The sequence below is a fragment of the Callospermophilus lateralis genome, chromosome 15, assembly GCF_048772815.1.
Source record: "Callospermophilus lateralis isolate mCalLat2 chromosome 15, mCalLat2.hap1, whole genome shotgun sequence".
Classification (NCBI taxonomy): Eukaryota; Metazoa; Chordata; class Mammalia; order Rodentia; family Sciuridae; genus Callospermophilus; species Callospermophilus lateralis.
In genome coordinates, this window is record NC_135319.1 from 19,572,602 (window position 1) to 19,591,579 (window position 18,978).

The window sequence follows — 18,978 nt, forward strand, 5'->3', positions numbered from 1 at the left end:
ACAAACTTCTTCTCTAAGCCTTGGTTTCTTTCCTGTAAATCCAGTGTCATCATTCCCACCTTGTGGAAGCCTTCTGGTGATAAATGACTCACGAAAAACATCAGGAACAGTTTAGGCTCTGCAAAGGGATCTCTCTATACCAGACACTCAATATTTGAATTAAGAATACAGTTTCCAGGCTGGCAGGCTGGTTTCAAACGCCCTAACACAGGCTACGGTTTCTATCGACTATTTAGGTCACTCCTCGACCACAAAGGGAGGCAACCATAGGTCTTGTGGTCCTGGGGTCGCCGCATGCCTTCCGAGAAGTGGGAGAGTTTAACAAAGCAAACACTGGAAGAAACCATCAAAACGGTCGGGTGGGTGCGGGACCATAGAGGGTCGCTCCGCCACATTCCTAGAGCGGCCGCGCGGCGCCAGCAAAGGCCCCGCACTTCCGGCGGCGGGAGAGGCGCGGGGCGAGCGAGGGCGGCGGCCGGCGCGGCGCGGTGAGTGGGCTGAGGGCGCGGGGAGCCGCGGCGGGTGGTTAGGAGCCCTTGGGCGCTGGCTGGCTGCCGCAAGGGAGGCGCCGGCCGGGCTAGCGGCGTGGCGGGCGCCTCGGGCCTCCTGGCTGGGCCTGGCCCCAGGCACCGCAGGGAGGCCGCGCGTGTCCGGTGCTGACCGCGGCCAATGGGGCGGGTCCGTGCGGAGCGGCCCAGGGATGCCTCGGGAGAGGAGAGAAGTTAACTGGGATACCCAACCAGTTGGGGCCAGAAAAGGACGGAAACGAGTTTGTGAGCCTCGGGCCTTCCTTCTTCCGTTGCTCATGGCGAGATTAAAGATCAAATCTATTGTACAAAAGCGTGAACAGCTCACTGTTGTTCTGAGCGATTTATAGTGACTCATTTTTAACTTCTTATTCCCTGATGAAATGCCATTTTTCTTGTCATCCTCTCAGTTCTGTGGATGAGGAAACTGAGGCTTATTCCTGTTAGTTTTGCAGGAGAGGAGCTCCTTTGGATCAAGTTCACCTGAGTACCCATACCTGCCCGAGAATGTGTGGTCTCAGTGCTGAACTTGTTTTTGAAAGAGGTGACAGAAGCATCAGTACTGCCCCTAAGAACACAGGCTCTGGAGTCAGAATTGGGAACCATGCTGGTGTGTTAACTACCATTGTGCCTGCGTTTTCTTAGCTCATAATGGAGATAATTGCATATAGCTGTTATGAGAACTAGAGACCTAGCCCAGAATTAAATAAGCTCAGTGGCTGGCACATAGGCTTCCTGTTAGTATGATGTTTTCAATGGTAGGTATATATGATAATCTCAAGAGTTTCTGACCAGATCTGACCTCTTTAATATCAAAGTAGACACGTGGTTTTTTTAAAAGTATAATTGTCATTGTAGCTGTTTTTTGAATGCTATGCACCTAATACAATGTCTCCTAGATGGTCTGTAAATGTTTGAGAAAGTTAAGAAATGGGTAGTGCTCGCTCTAATTTTGTTTTCTGCTATTTGCACTTTCTGATACCATAATTATAGCATATATAATTATTGAAAATCCCCACCCGCAAAAGGCCCGGGCACTATTAGGCCTGGAGTCTCTATTATATGCTAAAATGAAAAAAAGGCAAAAAAGAAAAGATGTTATTTATGTTTTCATTTATTTGGTTTATATGCTTTTATGTAGAGAAACTCAGTATAGTTATTCCTGTTTTAAAGTCTACTTCCTGACAAGACACAGAGAATAATTTCCATAATTTTATTATTTTTGTAGTCCTTGCTTCACTCACATCTCACCTATTTGGAATTTGTGGAGTTTTCTCTGTTGTTTTGATTATTTTAAATAAAGCTGAGGCAACTCTATAAGTAAATAAAAGTATTTACTTGAAAATTTTAATTTTGTAGCATTTGGCTATTTTTAAAATGCCATCCTATTTTTACACGAAAATTACTTTTGTCCTTTCTCCTTTTCACATGTTCTTCCTACCATGCTTTTTCTACTCAGTTTTAAACTTTCTTCTACCTTATAAACTTTCTGTTGAAGTTTCTCTTGGAAACTTTGAATTCTTGGATTATTCAATCTAAAAAAAGTTATAATAAAATATCTATTATTTGAGATTTTTCTCTTCTAGTATTTAAGGATAAGACTCCTTTAGAACTCCTTACAGAGTAGCTTTTACTTTCAAAACAGTGTATGCTACATAGACCTAGGTTGTTACCTGTAGATGTAAAAGTGGAATCACCAAATAAATAAGAATAAAGAGGAATATATCATAAAGTAGTATGATTTGTCATTTCCTTCAGATTTGGACGCTTTGGATAGTCACTATTAAATAAAAAGTTTAACAAGAGAGTACATATTAAAACATAATGGGATGTTGGGGATGTAGCTCAGTTAGTACAGTGCCTGCCTTGAATACACAGAGCCTTGGGTTCAATCCCCAGCTCGGCCAAAAAACAAAACAAAACAAAAAAAACCCATAAAGATATTCTATTACACAAATATTGATTGTCTTTTGAAGTTATTTCTTCCCATTAACTGCTTATCTTCTCTCCATATTTTAGTCCATCAAATCCAAAAAATAGTGTACTCATTTGATAGTACCTAAAAAAAAATTATATTTTCTCTTATCACATTATCCTCTAGAATTATTATGCAAATATTTTTCCCTTCAGAATTATTTTTTCATTTGTATTGAATGTGTTTTTAATTTAAAAATGAATGTATTTTCAGTGGCTTGTAAAGGCATTAAAGTTGAATAACTAACAGATCATTAGTAATTTGTTTTTATTTTTCATTCTACCCACAGAAAATTGAGCTTTGTAGCGCTAGGAAATGAAGCCTTAGTTCAGAAGAAGACAGTAGACTCTCTAACAAATACACTTGGCTATTCACCATGAGGTTAGGAAAACCTAAAGGGGGTATTTCTCGAAGCTCAAACCAAGGAAAAGCCTATGAAAACAAGCGTAAAACAGTTCGGCAGCGGCAGAAATGGGGAATGACTGTTCGTTTTGATTCAGGCTTGAGTAGACTGAGAAGAAGCTTGGATGAAAAACCTTATAAATGCACAGAATGTGAGAAGTGTTTCAGTCAGAGTTCAACTCTTTTTCAACATCAGAAGATCCATACTGGAAAGAAATCCCATAAATGTGCTGATTGTGGGAAAAGTTTCTTTCAAAGTTCTAATCTCATTCAGCATCGACGGATCCATACTGGGGAGAAGCCCTATAAATGTGATGAGTGTGGAGAAAGGTTTAAGCAAAGTTCAAACCTCATTCAGCACCAGAGAATTCATACTGGAGAAAAACCCTATCAGTGTGATGAATGTGGCAGATGTTTTAGCCAGAGTTCCCACCTTATTCAGCATCAGAGAACCCATACCGGGGAGAAACCCTACCAGTGCAGTGAATGTGGCAAGTGCTTCAGCCAGAGCTCTCATCTGAGGCAGCACATGAAGGTGCACAAAGAAGAGAAGCCTCGTAAAGCCCGGGGTAAAAACATCAGGGCAAAAACTCACTTAGTATCCTCTTGGAAAGCTGGTACAGGAAGGAAGTCAGTGGCTGGTCTCCGCCAAGTTAAGGGCAGTGCTTCAGCCCTCTTTAAAAAAAAGTAAAGTGTAAAGACATAGGCTATCTCTTAGAATTTGGGATACTATAGTAGAGCACTTAGATACTGGATTCTTCTTTAGCATGAGACATTGAAAGTTTAATGACATTATAGGGCTGAAATAAAGACCAGTTGACCTTATTTTTATGTAACATGGAGCACAAAAAATGAAAATATAAGATCCTTGATCTCACTTGAAATTGCTTCCTGCATTGTTTTGACAAAGAGCATCATGTTTTCATGACATTTGTGAAAGTGCAGGCATGCCAATGATTACTCAGTTTTAAGACTTCTGTGGAAGGAATGAAAAGAAAGGGAGAAGGAATTAGTTTCATTAGCTTTGAAGTTATCTGACATTAGGAGAGTTTCTGTTTGTAAAAGTTTGTAGTATATTAACCATTGGTTTATAAGTGTGACTCGACTAAATAAAATGTATTCAAGTTCACAGACTTTTTTAATCAACAAGGACCATCTATGTTAGTTTTGTTTTTATTCTCTTCTACTTATGTCCCTGTTTTTCACCATATTCTAAGGAATCCAAAGTGAGAACTGAATTAAACCACAAGTCTCCTATTTCTACTAATACTGTTCTTTGTGTTGGTATTACTGCTGTATCGCTGGTTTTCTTGAAGTTGGGATGGATTTATATTGATTGATGTCCATGGCCTTTTTTGGTACATGTTTGACAAACTAAGCCAGCCTTCTAGACTACATGAATAAACATCATATTCTATCAACAAAATTTCAGCTTCTGGCAAAAAAAAAAAAAAAAAAAAAATCAAAATAGGAATTATAGGCCTTCCTGCCAGCAAGACTTATGAGCTTTTAATTATCCTGGTTTTCTTAGACAAATATTTGTTGACAGCAAAATTCATTTAATGTGTAAGTACATTGGAGCTCCTTTAAAATTTTGACTTTTTTATACTATAGGAATTATTTAATAAGGTTAACATTGTTTCTTAATGTCCATCAGAAAGGTGCCAGGTGTTACATGTCTCTGATCAGCCTTTAGCTCAGGTTTTATTTCTATTAAACATTCTTCTGATTTTTTTGGTATCTTTTATAATCCTATCAGTTCCTGCTGTATTAATGACCAGTTATCCACAAAAATAAAGAATGAAATATTTTGCATAATACTACCTTCTGTTTTTATTTTGAGATATTGTTTTAATGATTTAGGGAGTGGATCTAAAAATCACAACGTAGAAGAATCGTTTGTTATACCAGTTTTGATTTCCTCAAACCTGAACTTTGCCTCCATCCTGGCCTTGCACTGGGTTCAGGGCCATAGATTTCAGCCTTGTTGACAACACTTTCATCCAAAAGGATATCCAGAAAATATTTTCTAAGTATTAGGCGATTATAGTTATCTTTTACAAAACACTTGATCTTTTACTTCCTGTTATTTATAGCCAAGTCACTTTGTAGCAGTGCATGACTGTAGGGCCTTTTAAGAATCTACTGTCAAGTTATTCATTTTGTGTCTGGAACAGCTTCTGACTAGAACCTCACTTTTTAAGTTTGTCCATTTTGAGAGCAACCACAGGGTCTTGCAAAAGACAAAACCTCTGTATTGCTGGAATTTATAGTTTACCATTTTTATTTTTGATAGATTTGTATTCTTTATAAAAGTAAAGCAAGTACTCTTCAGATTTTAGTGTAATCCCAGTTTGACTTAGTTTGCATTTCTTAGAGCCCCAAAGCTGAGAACAAATAGATTAGTAGCATGGTAGCTTTCTGTGGTTGTTAGTGGACATTGAATAATGTACATCTGGTAGGTAGTGCATCAGAGTACAGTCTCATTGATGAAAATATGCTAGCTGCTCCTCTCCCAATTCTGAATTTCCAGCATTATTCAGGTGCTTACTAAACATTAAATCCTTTTATTCTTTGGCAGACCATCCCCACTCTTTCTGCCTGAGGTACTGTGGATTGAACCCAAGGACTTTGCCAAGTGTTCTGCCACTGAGCTATATCCCCAGAGGACTCATTTTTAAATACAGAATTTGTTTGTTATATTTTAAATCTTGTATTTGGGGAAAACAAACCTCCAAGGTTATTCTTAAGTATTGCTGAAATTTCTTCTGCCCTACACCAGTGAGCCAAATGTGTTGTTAAAAGTCACCTGATTGGGGCTGGGGTGGCGGCTCAGTGGTAGAACCCTTGCCTAGAATGTGTGAGGCACTGGGTTCTATTCTCAGTACCACATATAAATAAAATAGAGGTCCATTGAAAACTAAAAAATATTTTTTAAAAAGTCACCTGATTTCCATGCTCTTATTTATTCATTCAATCATTTAAACCTATGTGGCAGAAATAAAACATTAAATAAGAGAGCTTCAAGGAACTTAGGTTAAGTAGTAAAGCAAGCACAAGGGGCTGTGGGAGCACGTAGGGACATCTACTTCAGTGATTCTCAATTTCAACATGCATCACAATCACCTGGAGAGCTTATTAAACCAGATTGGTGGATCTATCCCCAGAGTTGCTTATTTAGTAGGTCTGGGCCTTAGCCAATTTGCATTTCTAGTAAGAGCTGCTGATTTGCTCCTTGAGCACACATTTTGAGGACTACTGCAGTAACTTATTACTTTTGCTTGTATAAAATGGTGTTCAAGTCATACATAATACTATTTAGATGAGAATTTAAAAGTGAATTTATTTGGAGTCAGTTGTAGGTTTGTATCTTAGTTAGCTGTTAATTGGACAATTTGAATTTTTGCTCTGAACTATAAATTGGAGAAGATACCAATGATTGAGTTGTATGAATAAGGAACTCAGCATAGAATCTGAGAATGTTTAAAATGTTTTAGTTGTTTACTTTTTAGATCACCAGAAGCAGAGAAGCTATTGAATCAAATCTGAAATAGTCAATGGCAAAAGATTTTGCTTCCATAAATTTAAAGGTGAGTTCTATTTTATTTTGGCTGAGACAAGACTGTTGGAGAGAAGAGTAACTCATAAAGGCAAGAATCATTTAAGATTTTAAAGGAAAATAAAAGGTATGACGCCATGGGAATAACCTCTTCAATATGAAAGGACATAGCCACTAACATAGTATTCATTCCATATATTAGGGAAAGGTATGCAAAAATTCTGCATGATAGTTTATGTAGTGACTCTGCTTAGGGCCAGATGGTGGTGCAGGTAGAGAGGTAGATAATGGAATGGAAGCTGCTTAGCACAGTAGAATCTGCCCAGGGAACAGTTCTTTTTGACAATCTAGTTTGATACAGGAGCTGTGGGAGATAAGGTTGGAACGATCCTCCAGGAGAATCTTAAATATACTTAAGAGTGAAATATCTTTGCTGGAGAGGTGGTGCACTGTTATAATCTCAGTAACTCATGAGGCTGAGGCTGGAGGATTACAAATTCAAGGCCAGCTTTAGCAACTTTGCAAGGTCCTAAGCACCTTAGGGTGCTTAAAATTAAAAAAAAAAAATTAAAAGGGCTAATGGTGTAGCTCAGTGGTAAATACCTAGTGGGTTAATTCTTAGTAAACAAAAGCAAAATAGTACAAAAAAAAAAAAAAACATTTTGACAGGATGGGATGCACAAAAAATTTTGGAGCGTGGTTTAGAAGGTGATGATCCAGTGGGAAATAACCATACTTCTAGGAGAAAGACTTCCCATCAGAGACCTTGCTAGAGAATTGGAACTACAAGGGCTTCACCTGCTCCCTTGGGCTTAAAGTCTTATCTTCTTTCTGACCTGCCCCAAATTAAATGGCAGCAACTCTAAACAATTGCATCTTTGCTTATTCAGCGTTGATCAACACCTGTCCTGGGAGCCTTCTAGGAAATCAGCCTTCATATCTTAGATACATTTCATCCAAATTGAAATGCACTTATACATGTTTTGATTTCTCTCAATTTCCCTTTTTCCTATTAGACTGAACTCCCTGCTTATAGGTCATTCAATTTAAAGTTTCTGTGAAGAAAAACCAAGAAGTACAAAAAGAAGGGTGAAGAAAGAGGTAAGAAGTTAATTTGGGAAAGTTCCCAGCCTGACCACTGGCTATTATAGTCCTATCTAGAACCCAAACACCTAGCCCTTTTGCTTCAGTATTCTATTCTGTGAGAGCTCCTAGTTCATTGCATTATTCATTATTTAGTCTTGCAAATGTTACCCACTTATATTTGTTGAGTGAATTAATGAATAAATGAAGAAATGTATAAAATGACATCAATGATCCTCATAGTCTTAAGGGATCCAGAAAAGCATTTACCTTATCCTCTTCAAAACTTGATGTCTATTTTTAAATTATCTGGATTCCTAATTTATGCCCTTGGAATTATATATATATATATATATATATATATATATATATATATAGACTCTAACATAGTTATGGAAAACTAATATCACTTACTTTTAAAGTAAGAACACTTCTTCCTTTAAAATTAGATATGAAGCATAAGAGAGACTTTGCAGACTTTAACATAACACACATACTTTAAAATACTGATTTGGTAATCAACCAGTTCCAGATGCTATAAAACTGGGAAGCCATTGTAAGTTTTGGAAGATATTTTAAGTTGATAATTTGGAGAGAGGATTCCTCAATGGTTTGAAAGATAGACACTTTGGTCAAGGAGACTTATTTGCGTCAGGGGGGTCAAGAGATCTCTTAAAATAAACCAAGAGGGAGAAATGTTTGCAATAGGGCTTGGAGAGGAAGAGCAGAAGTAAGGGATACATAAGGTGACAGAATGAACAGACCTGGAGATGTGTAAGATTCAAGGTGCAAACAAGAAGAAACATGATGGTGGAGATTTACATTGAGGTGACCGGAAGAGTCATGTTTGGAGAAGATGAAACATTTGTTTTAGAAATTGTTTACCTAAGACACTTGTGGAACTATCTGATTGGAAAAGAGTAATAGATATTGGAATATGTGTGTCGTAATTGTGGAAGATGCTGAGGAAAGAAATTAATATTTGGACCATTATATGCTAGGTGCTTTAACTTCATTGGATGATTTGATGGTTTGATTGCATTGGCATCAATCAACACATACACACACACAGACTGGGTGGCTTAAACAATAGAAATTTGTTTTCTTACAATTCTAGAGGCCAGAAACCCAACCAGCAGGGTTGGTTTCTGATGAGGTCTTGCTTCCTGATTTGCAGGAGGCCACCCTCTCACTTTGCCTTCAAATGGCCTTTTCTTTGCATGCATGGAGAAGGAAAACAATTGTGTATTTCTCTTATAAGGACACCAGTCCTATTGGATCAAGGCTCCACCTTTATGACCTCACTTAACCTTAGTTCTCATCTTGAAAACTTTCTCCAAATATAGGTTAGGGCTTGAACATATGAGGTGGGGGACACAATATAGTTCATAACATATTATTCTGGATCTTTTTTGGATATGAAAAGAGATCAAGTGACTTACTGAAGGTCAAACAGGACCAAATATCAGTGGCTTTTGGATGCTTTTTTAAAAAAACTTTTTACCCCATATTATACTATGTGAGATAAATCTGCCTTTGTAACTGTCAAAAATGAAAATAACCTTGACCTCTCTAACCTCAAAAGTAAAAGGCAAGAATTAGATATGATAGCAATAAGGGTTACACTTATACACGCCTAAAGTTCTCCTGGTTCCTGGCTTAAATAGCCAAGTCTGGATTTATTTGTCCCTTAAAAAACAAAGTTATTGCGGGTGCAGTTGTGCATGCTTGTAATCCTGGTGGCTTGGAAGGCTAAGGCAGAAGGATTTCAAGTTCAAAGCTAGCCTCAGCAAAGGCAAAGTGCCATGCATCTCAGTGAGACCCTGTTTCTAAATAAAATACAAAATAGGGCTGGGGATGTGGCTCAGTGGCTGAGTGCCCCTGAGTTCAATCCCAAATATACCCGCCCCCAACCCACCACCAAAACAAAACAAAACAAAACAAAAAAAGGGATCAAAAGCTAGGTGCTTTGTTTGGGATACAATAGGAAAGCATCAGACACTGAGAAGTTTATAAGTAACACAAACATATTTCTCACAGTTCTCGAGGTTGGTTGTCTAAGATCATAATCTGTTCTGGTGTGGTCCCTCTTCCTTGGTTCCAATATGTCTGCTTATTATCTCTTCACATGATAGAGAGTGAGATAGCTTTATGGCCTTTTCTTATATCTTATTCATAGGGGCTGTATCCTCATGTTCTAACCATCTCCCAAACGCTCCTTATACTGTCATCTCAGAGGAAAGGGTTTCAACATATGAATTTGGGGGTGGGGAAGCATATTCTATTTTATATAGTAATCTTAGTTTTTCATTCTGTCCCTCCAAGGACAGTCTTACAAGTCTTGACTTAAGGTTTCTCCTAGAGTCTCAATAAAATGCCTGTAGTTGTAGGGATTTGCAGAGGGTGTCCTCTAACTTCTGACAGGTATGGAAAGGGTGGTGAAGTCTTCTGCTGACTAGTATTTTTCCAGAACTGAAAAGCTGTTTTGTGTTAATAAGGTCTGAAATTTGGCAGTAGAAGCGTCCTAGATCCTTAAGGAGCTGAGCATAAAATGAGATATAGCTGCTGTCCCCTATTGACCAGGTCTCTCCTTGAACCAGCAGCAGACAGACCTATCCAGAGCTCAAGAGCAACAGGGGCACAGGGTTTTTATGCATACTGATCCTCTTTCCTCATTTTATACAGTGAACCAACCCTTAGTTTCTTTTGTATTGAAATCCTAGAGGTTATTAGTGTGGAAGGTAAAGCCTATATGCCACGGTAAGTTTTCCAAAAGGAAAGGGCAACACAGTGTGGAAGAATTACAAGAAGCTTTCAAACAAGCATTTCTGACTCTGTGAAGAACATGGTTAGATAAGAAGACAATAGTAATTGTTTTTGTGTGTTTCGTTTGGCAAAATAAAGATCTCCATCAAATGCCCATCTCACTTTGAGTTGTCTATGGAAGGCCAAAGGGGTAAGTACAGCTGCATCAAGGCAAAAAATTCTAATCTAGTAAATCTAGTTGTTAACATTTTGGAATATTTTCATGATTGTTGTCAATTGGTCATTGCTTTTAGTAACCCAAGTACTAACTTCTCCACCACAACCCACCAGCATTACCACATTCCTGGTTCCTTCCTCACCTATTCTGGCTCCTTCCCAAAATGCCTTCATGACTAAAACCACAGGCATCTACCTTGTGACTAGACAGGACCTTTGCCATATTGTCTGTTAATTACTTTAACTATCACTTCTGTAGTAAATATTTCCAGTTCAGACATTTTAGACAAAAGAGAGTATTTGTTTGAAGATTAAACAATGAGTAATAGTTACAATTGTGGAATCAAGTTTGTAATAGAGAAGCAATCAGAAGAGTCAAGAATCTTGACAGTACAATGGTTCAGATACATTTCAGGAAGGAAATGAGGAAAGAAATGAGGGGGTGGTTGGCACTTCCTCTTAGCTTACTACCCATTGAGCTGATAAACATTAAGTCACTGTACCAATGCTGCAGATGTATAAGAAAGCATGTTCCTGCCTTCAAGGAGCATATAGTTAAATTGAGGACAAGATGAAATGGAAAGAAATATTAAGGAGTATGAGGAATATTAAGGAGTATGAGGAATGTGGATTATTAAGAGTAATAAAGAGCACAGAGTAGAAGTGGTTATAGCAAAAGCTGTCAAACTCTGAGATCTGAATCAGGAGTTGGCTGATTTATCTGAAAAGTTGTACATAGAGCAAAATTACAAATTATGATTAATTGTGATAACGATTATGATAATTGTGATATTCTGTTTTAACTTAAGCATAGTAGTATGATTCATTCACTTTCAAGTTGTAGAGTCAAAGGCTGAACAAAGAAACACTTCCACCCTCAAGGAGGTGTCTTCCCTTTAAGAAACTAGGATTGCCACAGAGAGGGGTCTCTGGGCATTTTTCATTCTTCCATACTGGGCACAGCGATACATTACCCTTTTCCTCTGCCTTGTCTGGAGACACACACAGATAGAATCTTTTTTTTATTTGTTATAATTAGTTATACATGACAGCAGAATGTATTTTGATTCATTGTACACAAATGGAACACAACTTTTCATTTCTCTGGTTGCACATGTTGTAAAGTCACACCACATGTGCAGTCATACATGTACCTAGGGTAATGATGTTCATCTCATTCCACCATCTTTCCTGACCCCATACTGCTTCCTCTCCAGTCCTCCCCTTTGCCCAAACAAAATTCCTCCATCCACCCCACCCCCATAATGAATCAGCATCCACTTATCAGAGAGAACATTTGGCCTTTGATTTTTTTGGGGAATTGGCTTACATTAATTTAGCATGGTATTCTCCAACTCCACCCATTTTCCTGCAAATGCCATAATTTTGTTCTCTTTTAATGCTGAGTAATATTCCATTCTGTATATATACCACAATTTCTTTATCCATTCATCTGTTGAAGGGCAAATGCCATAATTTTGTTCTCTTTTAATGCTGAGTAATATTCCATTCTGTATATATACCACAATTTCTTTATCCATTCATCTGTTGAAGGGCATCTAGGTTGGTTCCACAGTTTAGCTATTGTGAATTGAGCTACTATGAACATTTTTGTGGCTGCTTCTCTATAGTATACTGACTTTAAGTCCTTTGAGTATAGACCAAGGAGTGGGATAGCTGGGCCAAATGGTGGTTTCATTCCTAGTTTTTTGAGGAATCTCCATACTGCTTTCCAAAATGGTTGTACCAATTCGCAATCCACCAGCAATGTATGAGTGTTCCTTTTTCCCTACATCCTCACCAACACTTATTATTGCTTGTATTCTTGATGATTGCCATTCTGACTGGAGTGAGAGAAATGCAAATCCAAACTACTCTGAGAGACAGAATCTTTTTGGTTGGCAAGGCTCTAGATTCATGGGAGTCAGAGACAGGCCTGATCTGGAGATAACCCAGAGATCTTGGATTTTCAGATTGTGCAGATAATTGTATGGGATTTGGGGCTGTCTTCCTAGGGGAGAAGGTGAGTGTGTTCTATGGGAAGAAGTGGGAGAGAAGGGGATGTTTGCCAATCAAATATCCAAGTATTTCCCCACATTTCCCAGCACTTTTGCTGATGATTGAGAAATAGTTCTGGCCATTGTACTGAATGATAATTTTAACATTGATTGGGTTATTCTTCATGCTCCTGTGTGCCAGGCTATAGCAGAGGGGATGTTCCAGAACTATGCCATTAGTTCAGGATATGCCTGAGCCCCTTACCAACATGCTTGGGACATAGAATGAGAGTGACAAACTCTATTGGGTTAAGCCCTAGAGACTTCCTGATGGACTTCGTACCTCAATATTACCCAGCCTTTCCCAACTGATGCACATGTACTGCTTTTGTTTTTGTGCCTTAAGTACTCACCTACCCAGTCTCAAAATCTGTTCCTTCAGTGACCTAAAGAGGAAAAAACCTTCTTTGTTAGGATCAGTAGAGAAACACCAACTCCCCCATCTTCCTTCCTATTTCTACCAGGATGCCTCTAGTGGCAAGAAATAAAACTTGCTCTTTATTCCTTTCTGGGCCTTAATGGCAGCATTAAGAGTGAGAGGATGATGAGTAGGTGCCAAGAAGACTCTCCTATAAGAGCAAGAACCTTCACTGCCAAAGGCACAGATCTGTTTTTCCACCTTGATATCAAATAGATTGGCCAGCTTGGACAAACTAGCATTCAGTTGCAGTGTGATGATGAACTGAAGACCAAAGGATATCCCTCCAATTTCCAGGTACCACATGAGGACCTAGAATGTCTTGTAACTCTAGAGATGCCATAGGGGTATTAAAATAGGATTGAAGTTAGAATTTTCACCATCCTAGTGACTTGGGGATGTTTGTTTTATTTTAGGGAAAAATATAATGGGCTATTTCTTAAATTCAGGATTCTGTAGTAAAACACATACTCCAGAGGGTTGTTTTTTTTTTTTCCCCCCCAATCATTTACAGATAAAGCACTGTGACTTTATCTAGTAAAATAACTACTTTTTTGTTTTTCTGGAGTTGTTGAGAAAAAGTGAAAAATAATTCATTCCATTAGACAATGATAAATTTTGCTGCTTAACAATGAGAAGAGATGAAAACTATAGAAACACAGTTCATACTTGCATTTTTTAAAATTTATTTTTATTGATTTAAAAAATAAATGACAGCAGAATGCATTACAATTCTTATTACATGTATACAGCACAATTTTTAATATCTCTGATTGTATGTAAAGTATGTTGACACCAATTTGTGTCTTCATACATGTACTTTGGATGATGATGTTCATCACATTCCACCATCCTTACTTCATACTTGCATTTCTTATAATAACACCAAGTACAAATAAACCCACTACTGCTTAGATTGTTGCATTTCTTAAAAACTAAATCTTCCATAGTTATTTCATGAGTTGATTACTTTTTGTCTATTGGCTAATTGGTAATATATCCAAATAATTTCTGCAATGTAGTTGTACTAAGTAATTGCATTTTATCATTTTAGTGTTATATCTGACAGTATTATATTTAGATCTTTTGCATCCACCAATATACAGGTATTGACTTAGGTGTAAATTTATTTTTTTGTGTGTTATCTTTGTTATACATGTTGATATTGATTATATATTAGAGCACTTCATTCAGAAATTGGTTCAAGATTATAGTATCAAATGGCTTGATTAATGATTAATTAATCATTAATCAATTAATTAATGATTAATGTGTCACTCTGCTTCTTATTTGTCAAGAGACCTCTCAGGCATGGATATTTTAAAATTTAGGACTTTGGGACAGGTGTCCTGACTTGAACGAAGATTCTGAGATGAATAACCTCCTCAGATCCCAGAGAGCCTACAGTCATATCCTTATGTTAATGCCAATCTAAGTGGATTCCCTAGGATATAATAATTCTTTCTATTAGTGAGATTTAAAAGAGATTCATCAGAGTTTGAGAAGGTGAGTTAGAGATTGGGAAATATGATGATTCAAGGGGCAAAGAGTTATGATGAGAAGTTATGGTTTGGATTAGAAGTTAAGGGAAACCAAAACCAGTATATATATATATTTAAAAATGGATAGTTCTTTTTTGGTTGTTGTTTTTGTTATGGTGGTGAGGCTGGGAATTGAACCCAGAGTTTTACGTGTGCTATGCATGATCTCTACTACCAAGCCACCCCCCACCCCAAATGAAGAGTTTTAATATAGCTAATTAGACTTATTTTCTTTCAGTTATCTCCATGTTTCCTGTTTGCCTTATTAAATTTATGATTCCTGTTTAATATATTGACTGTATTCAGTTTTCTCTGTTAAAATACTTCCTCTGGTTTCTCTTTCCAGGAATGAACCTTAACTGAAACAACAATACTAAGAGAAACAAACTATTCCATTTCTTGTATAGCAGATGAAATATGTAGTACTTAATCTATTGGTGAGGCTTTGGAGAAACAAACAAACCCATTTATTGATGGTGGGATATACAATATTCTACTGGGGAGGGATAATGTGTATATGAGCATTTACTCTTTGATGAAAAAATTATGCTTCTAGAAGTTTTTTATAAGACACAGTACCAGAAATATTAAATAACATACATACTTAGCAGCACATTTTTATAGAAGCATTCATTTCTCACTATATGACATTTGGCTGTAATGCAAATATATTTGTTTTATGATGGGTTCATTTTTCATGGTGCCCTCAAAGACTGCTTGTGCTGTAGTTGGATCACAATTCTCATTTTCAGGGATGAGTCCAGAAACATGTTATTAAGTGCTCTTGAGTAGGTTGAGTGTCACCACTAATGCAAACCTGCAAATTAAATTCCTAGACTCAATAGGAAACACTTCCAACCCAGTGAGGTCTCTGTAAGGCACTTATGCTTTCTACACTTTACATTACCTCAAATTGTCACTAGATGGCAGCAAAGGAGATAGAATGGAAACGGTTCTGTAGTTTATCTGCATTCAACTTGTTTTTTTTCATTGATATTACCATACTCAAAACATTGAAAACTTTGAGAATACTGTTTACAGTTGAGACTCAGAAAAATATTTTTGAAGACACAAGCATAATTTAAAAAGTCAAGCAAATGTTAATCAAATTACCTGAGTGCCATTTCCATTTCCACTGTTGAATAACTTATGGGACACAGAGTAATGAGTAAGTCCTTTTCTTATTCTGGTAGAAGAAGAAAAGAAATGATCCACAATGTTCTCTAAACAAAGCATGGCTATTTTATCAGCTTCTATCTGCTCTCCTCTATAATCATTTGTTTAAGATTTGTCTACATTTATCTTCCCAATTTCCTCACCTGGCCTTCTCCCCTCAGTTCATTCCCATCAAGGTTTTATCTACCTCTTTACTTAGAAACTTGCTTTCCCAAATTCTGCATGGAAATTTATAAAGAGGAGTGTCCAGAAGAAGAAAGAACAGTTAGAGCTCAAGGCCAGAGCCCTTGGGGACTCTTGAGAAATGGAATGCAATTGCTGAGACTGATGCAGGGGCTTTAGAGTAGGGAGAAGAATTTATTTTCAGAGTTATAAGCTGCTTGAACTTATTATGTATATGCACTATACTTACAACTAAAATATAAATTCTAAGTAAATTATATTCCAGTATCAAAGGGTTGATTGGGAACTGCCTGGGCAAATAGGAGGGTGGGGGAAGTCTAAAGCAATGCTTCAGTGCTTTATCGACTTAGTCTGGTGGAAGAGAAATTTGCATAGCATTGCATTTTGTAAGCGTATCATCTCATCCAGAACCTATTCTTTTAAGCATTTTCCTTGCTTCCAAAAGTCTGAATCATATCACAGAGTCTGTGCCTATGAATGTATTAGTGCAGATCTGTCATGGGGATCTGGAATGTAAGAGGCAGTGTGATTTAAGAGAAAAATGTTTGAATTAGAATAATCAGTCCTGGGTTCTAGATCTAGTTCTGCTGTAAAATATTTATGTGTCCTTAGGCAAATAGTTTTTCCTTTCTGATCCTAAGTCTTCTTTATCTATTTAATTAAATAATATTTGGCAATTAAACTAGTTATTTCAGTTATGAATATGGCTGAAAGCTGCTGAAACAAACTAACTCAAGTAAAATAAAGAGAAAGATGATTGAAGAAAGAATTAAACCATCAGAGTTTAGGATAGAGGGAATCAGGGAAGCCTAGGGTATCTCAAAATTATGGGTGGACTCCTTAGGGGACCACCATTAGAAGTTCTCAGATCTAACTACCTCAGACTGATGGCTTTTATGAAAGGGCTCCTTCCTGTCTTCAATGTGTGTGTTTGCAGTGTGTAGGAATGCCATTTCCGCCAACAATAAAGAAGGAAAGAAAGGGTAGGAGAGAAGAAAATAAAAACAAAAAACAAATGGAATTTATACTCTAGAAACATATAAATTAGCTCCAAAGGGAATTTTCAAAATCTCAAATTGGTGATCTAACAATATTTTGAGTAAGGCTAGCATTACAACATAACTTTTTTCTTTGTTTTTGCACTCCCATGTTTATTATAGTACTATTGCCATTATCCAAGAGATGTAAACAACCTAAGTGTATACCAACTGATAATTAAGAAAATGGGGCAAATATGCACAGAGGAATATTATTCACCCACAAAGTGGAGAAAATCCTGTAGTTTGCTACCAAACAGATGGAACTGGAGGTGATTATGTTAAGTAAACATGCAAAGAATTTCAACTTTCACATGATCTCACTCATACGTGGAATATAAGAAAGTCAATCTCACAGAAATTAAGAGTAAAATAGTTGTTACCTGAAGTTGGGAAGAATGGGAGAGGGAGGGATGGGGAAAAGTTAGCCAACAAGTAATAAGTTATTGTTGCATAGAAAATTAAGCTATGATTCTCCATTTGCTTTTGTAGGGTTTTGTCAGATTCCATTTTTATCTGAAAATATATCAATTTTAGTCTTTTTCTATAATATTATTACTGAATATTAAAAGTAACTTTCATGTTAAAATATTCTCTTTCAGCATGTTTTTTATTTGTTCTAATTAGCTATACGTGATAACAGAATGCATTTTCATTCATTGTACACAAATGGAGTTCAACTTCATTTTTCTGATTGTACACATGTAGAGTCACACCATTCATGCAATCATACATGTACCTAGGGTAATGATGTCTGTCTCATTCTACCACCTCCACTTAACCCATTTGCCCAGTCCAAAGTTCCTCCATTCTTCCCATGAATCAGCATCCACTTATCAGAGAAAACATCTGGCTTTTGGTTTTTGGGGATTGCTTACTTCACTTAGCATGATATTCTCCAACTCAGTTCATTTAGTTGCAAACTCCATAATTTTATTCTTTTATAATGCTGAGTAATATTCCATTCTCTCTCTCTCTCTCTCTCTCTCTCTCTCTCTCTCTCTCTCTCTCTTTCTATATATATATCACAGTTTCTTTCTTTCGCTCTCTCTATATTCTCTATATATCCAGTTTCTTTAATCATTCATCTGGTGAAGGGCACCTAGATTGGTTTCACAGTTTAGCTATTGTGAATTGAACTGCTATAAATATTGATGTGGCTGTGTCACTATAGTGTCCTGATTTTAAGTCCTCTGGTTATAAGACTGAGGAGTGGGGTAGGTGGGTCAAATGGTGGTTTCATTTAAACTTTTCTAAGGAATCTCCATACTGCTGTCAATAATGGTTGTACCAATTTTCAGTCCCACCAGGAATGTATGTGCTTTTTCCCCACATCCTCACCAACAGTTACTATTGCTTGTACTCTTAATAACTGCCATTCTGACTGGAGGGAGATGAAATCTTACACTCGTTTTGATTTGCATTTCTATAATTGCTAGAGATGTTGAACATTTTTTCATATATTTGTTCATTGATTATGTATCTTCTTCTGAGAAGTATCTGTTTACTTCCTTGCCCATTTATTGATTGGGTTATTTGTTTTCTGGTGTTAAGTTTTTTTGAGTGCTGGAAATTAGTGCTCTGTCTTCTGTGTGTGTGCTAAAGACTTTCTCCCATTCTGTAGGCTCTCCTTTCTCATTATTGATTGTTTATTTGCTGAGAAGCAGCTTTTTAGTTTAAATCCATCCCATTTATTGATTCTTGATTTTATTTTTGGGGCTTTAAGATTTTTGTTATGCAAGTCAGTTCCTAATCCAATGTGGTGAAGATTTGGGCCTACTTTTTCTTCTATTAGGTGTAGGGTCTCTGGTCTAATTCCTAGGTCCTTCATCCACTTTGAGTTGAGTTTTGTGCATGGTGACAGATAGAAGTTTAGTTTCATTTTGCTGCATATGGATTTCCAGTTTTTCCAGCACCATTTGTTCTATTTAAATATGGTATTATTTTGCTTTTTGATCCTCACTAATGGGACCCCTTCCCCCCAATATTGTGAAAGCATTCTAATTTTCTGTTATTTGTAATCCAGATGCACTGTGAC

General features: G+C 37.1%; 1 protein-coding gene across 1 annotated transcript; it reads left to right on the forward strand.

The window, feature by feature from the left end:
* Positions 1–420: 420 nt before the first annotated feature.
* On the forward strand, positions 421–4,675 carry Znf22 (zinc finger protein 22). The gene is made up of 2 exons (XM_076834546.1): positions 421–488; positions 2,792–4,675. The coding sequence occupies exon 2, from the start codon at positions 2,879–2,881 to the stop codon at positions 3,593–3,595; it is 717 nt and encodes a 238-aa protein (XP_076690661.1). The 5' UTR covers positions 421–488; positions 2,792–2,878; the 3' UTR covers positions 3,596–4,675.
* The last annotated feature ends 14,303 nt before the right edge of the window (positions 4,676–18,978 follow it).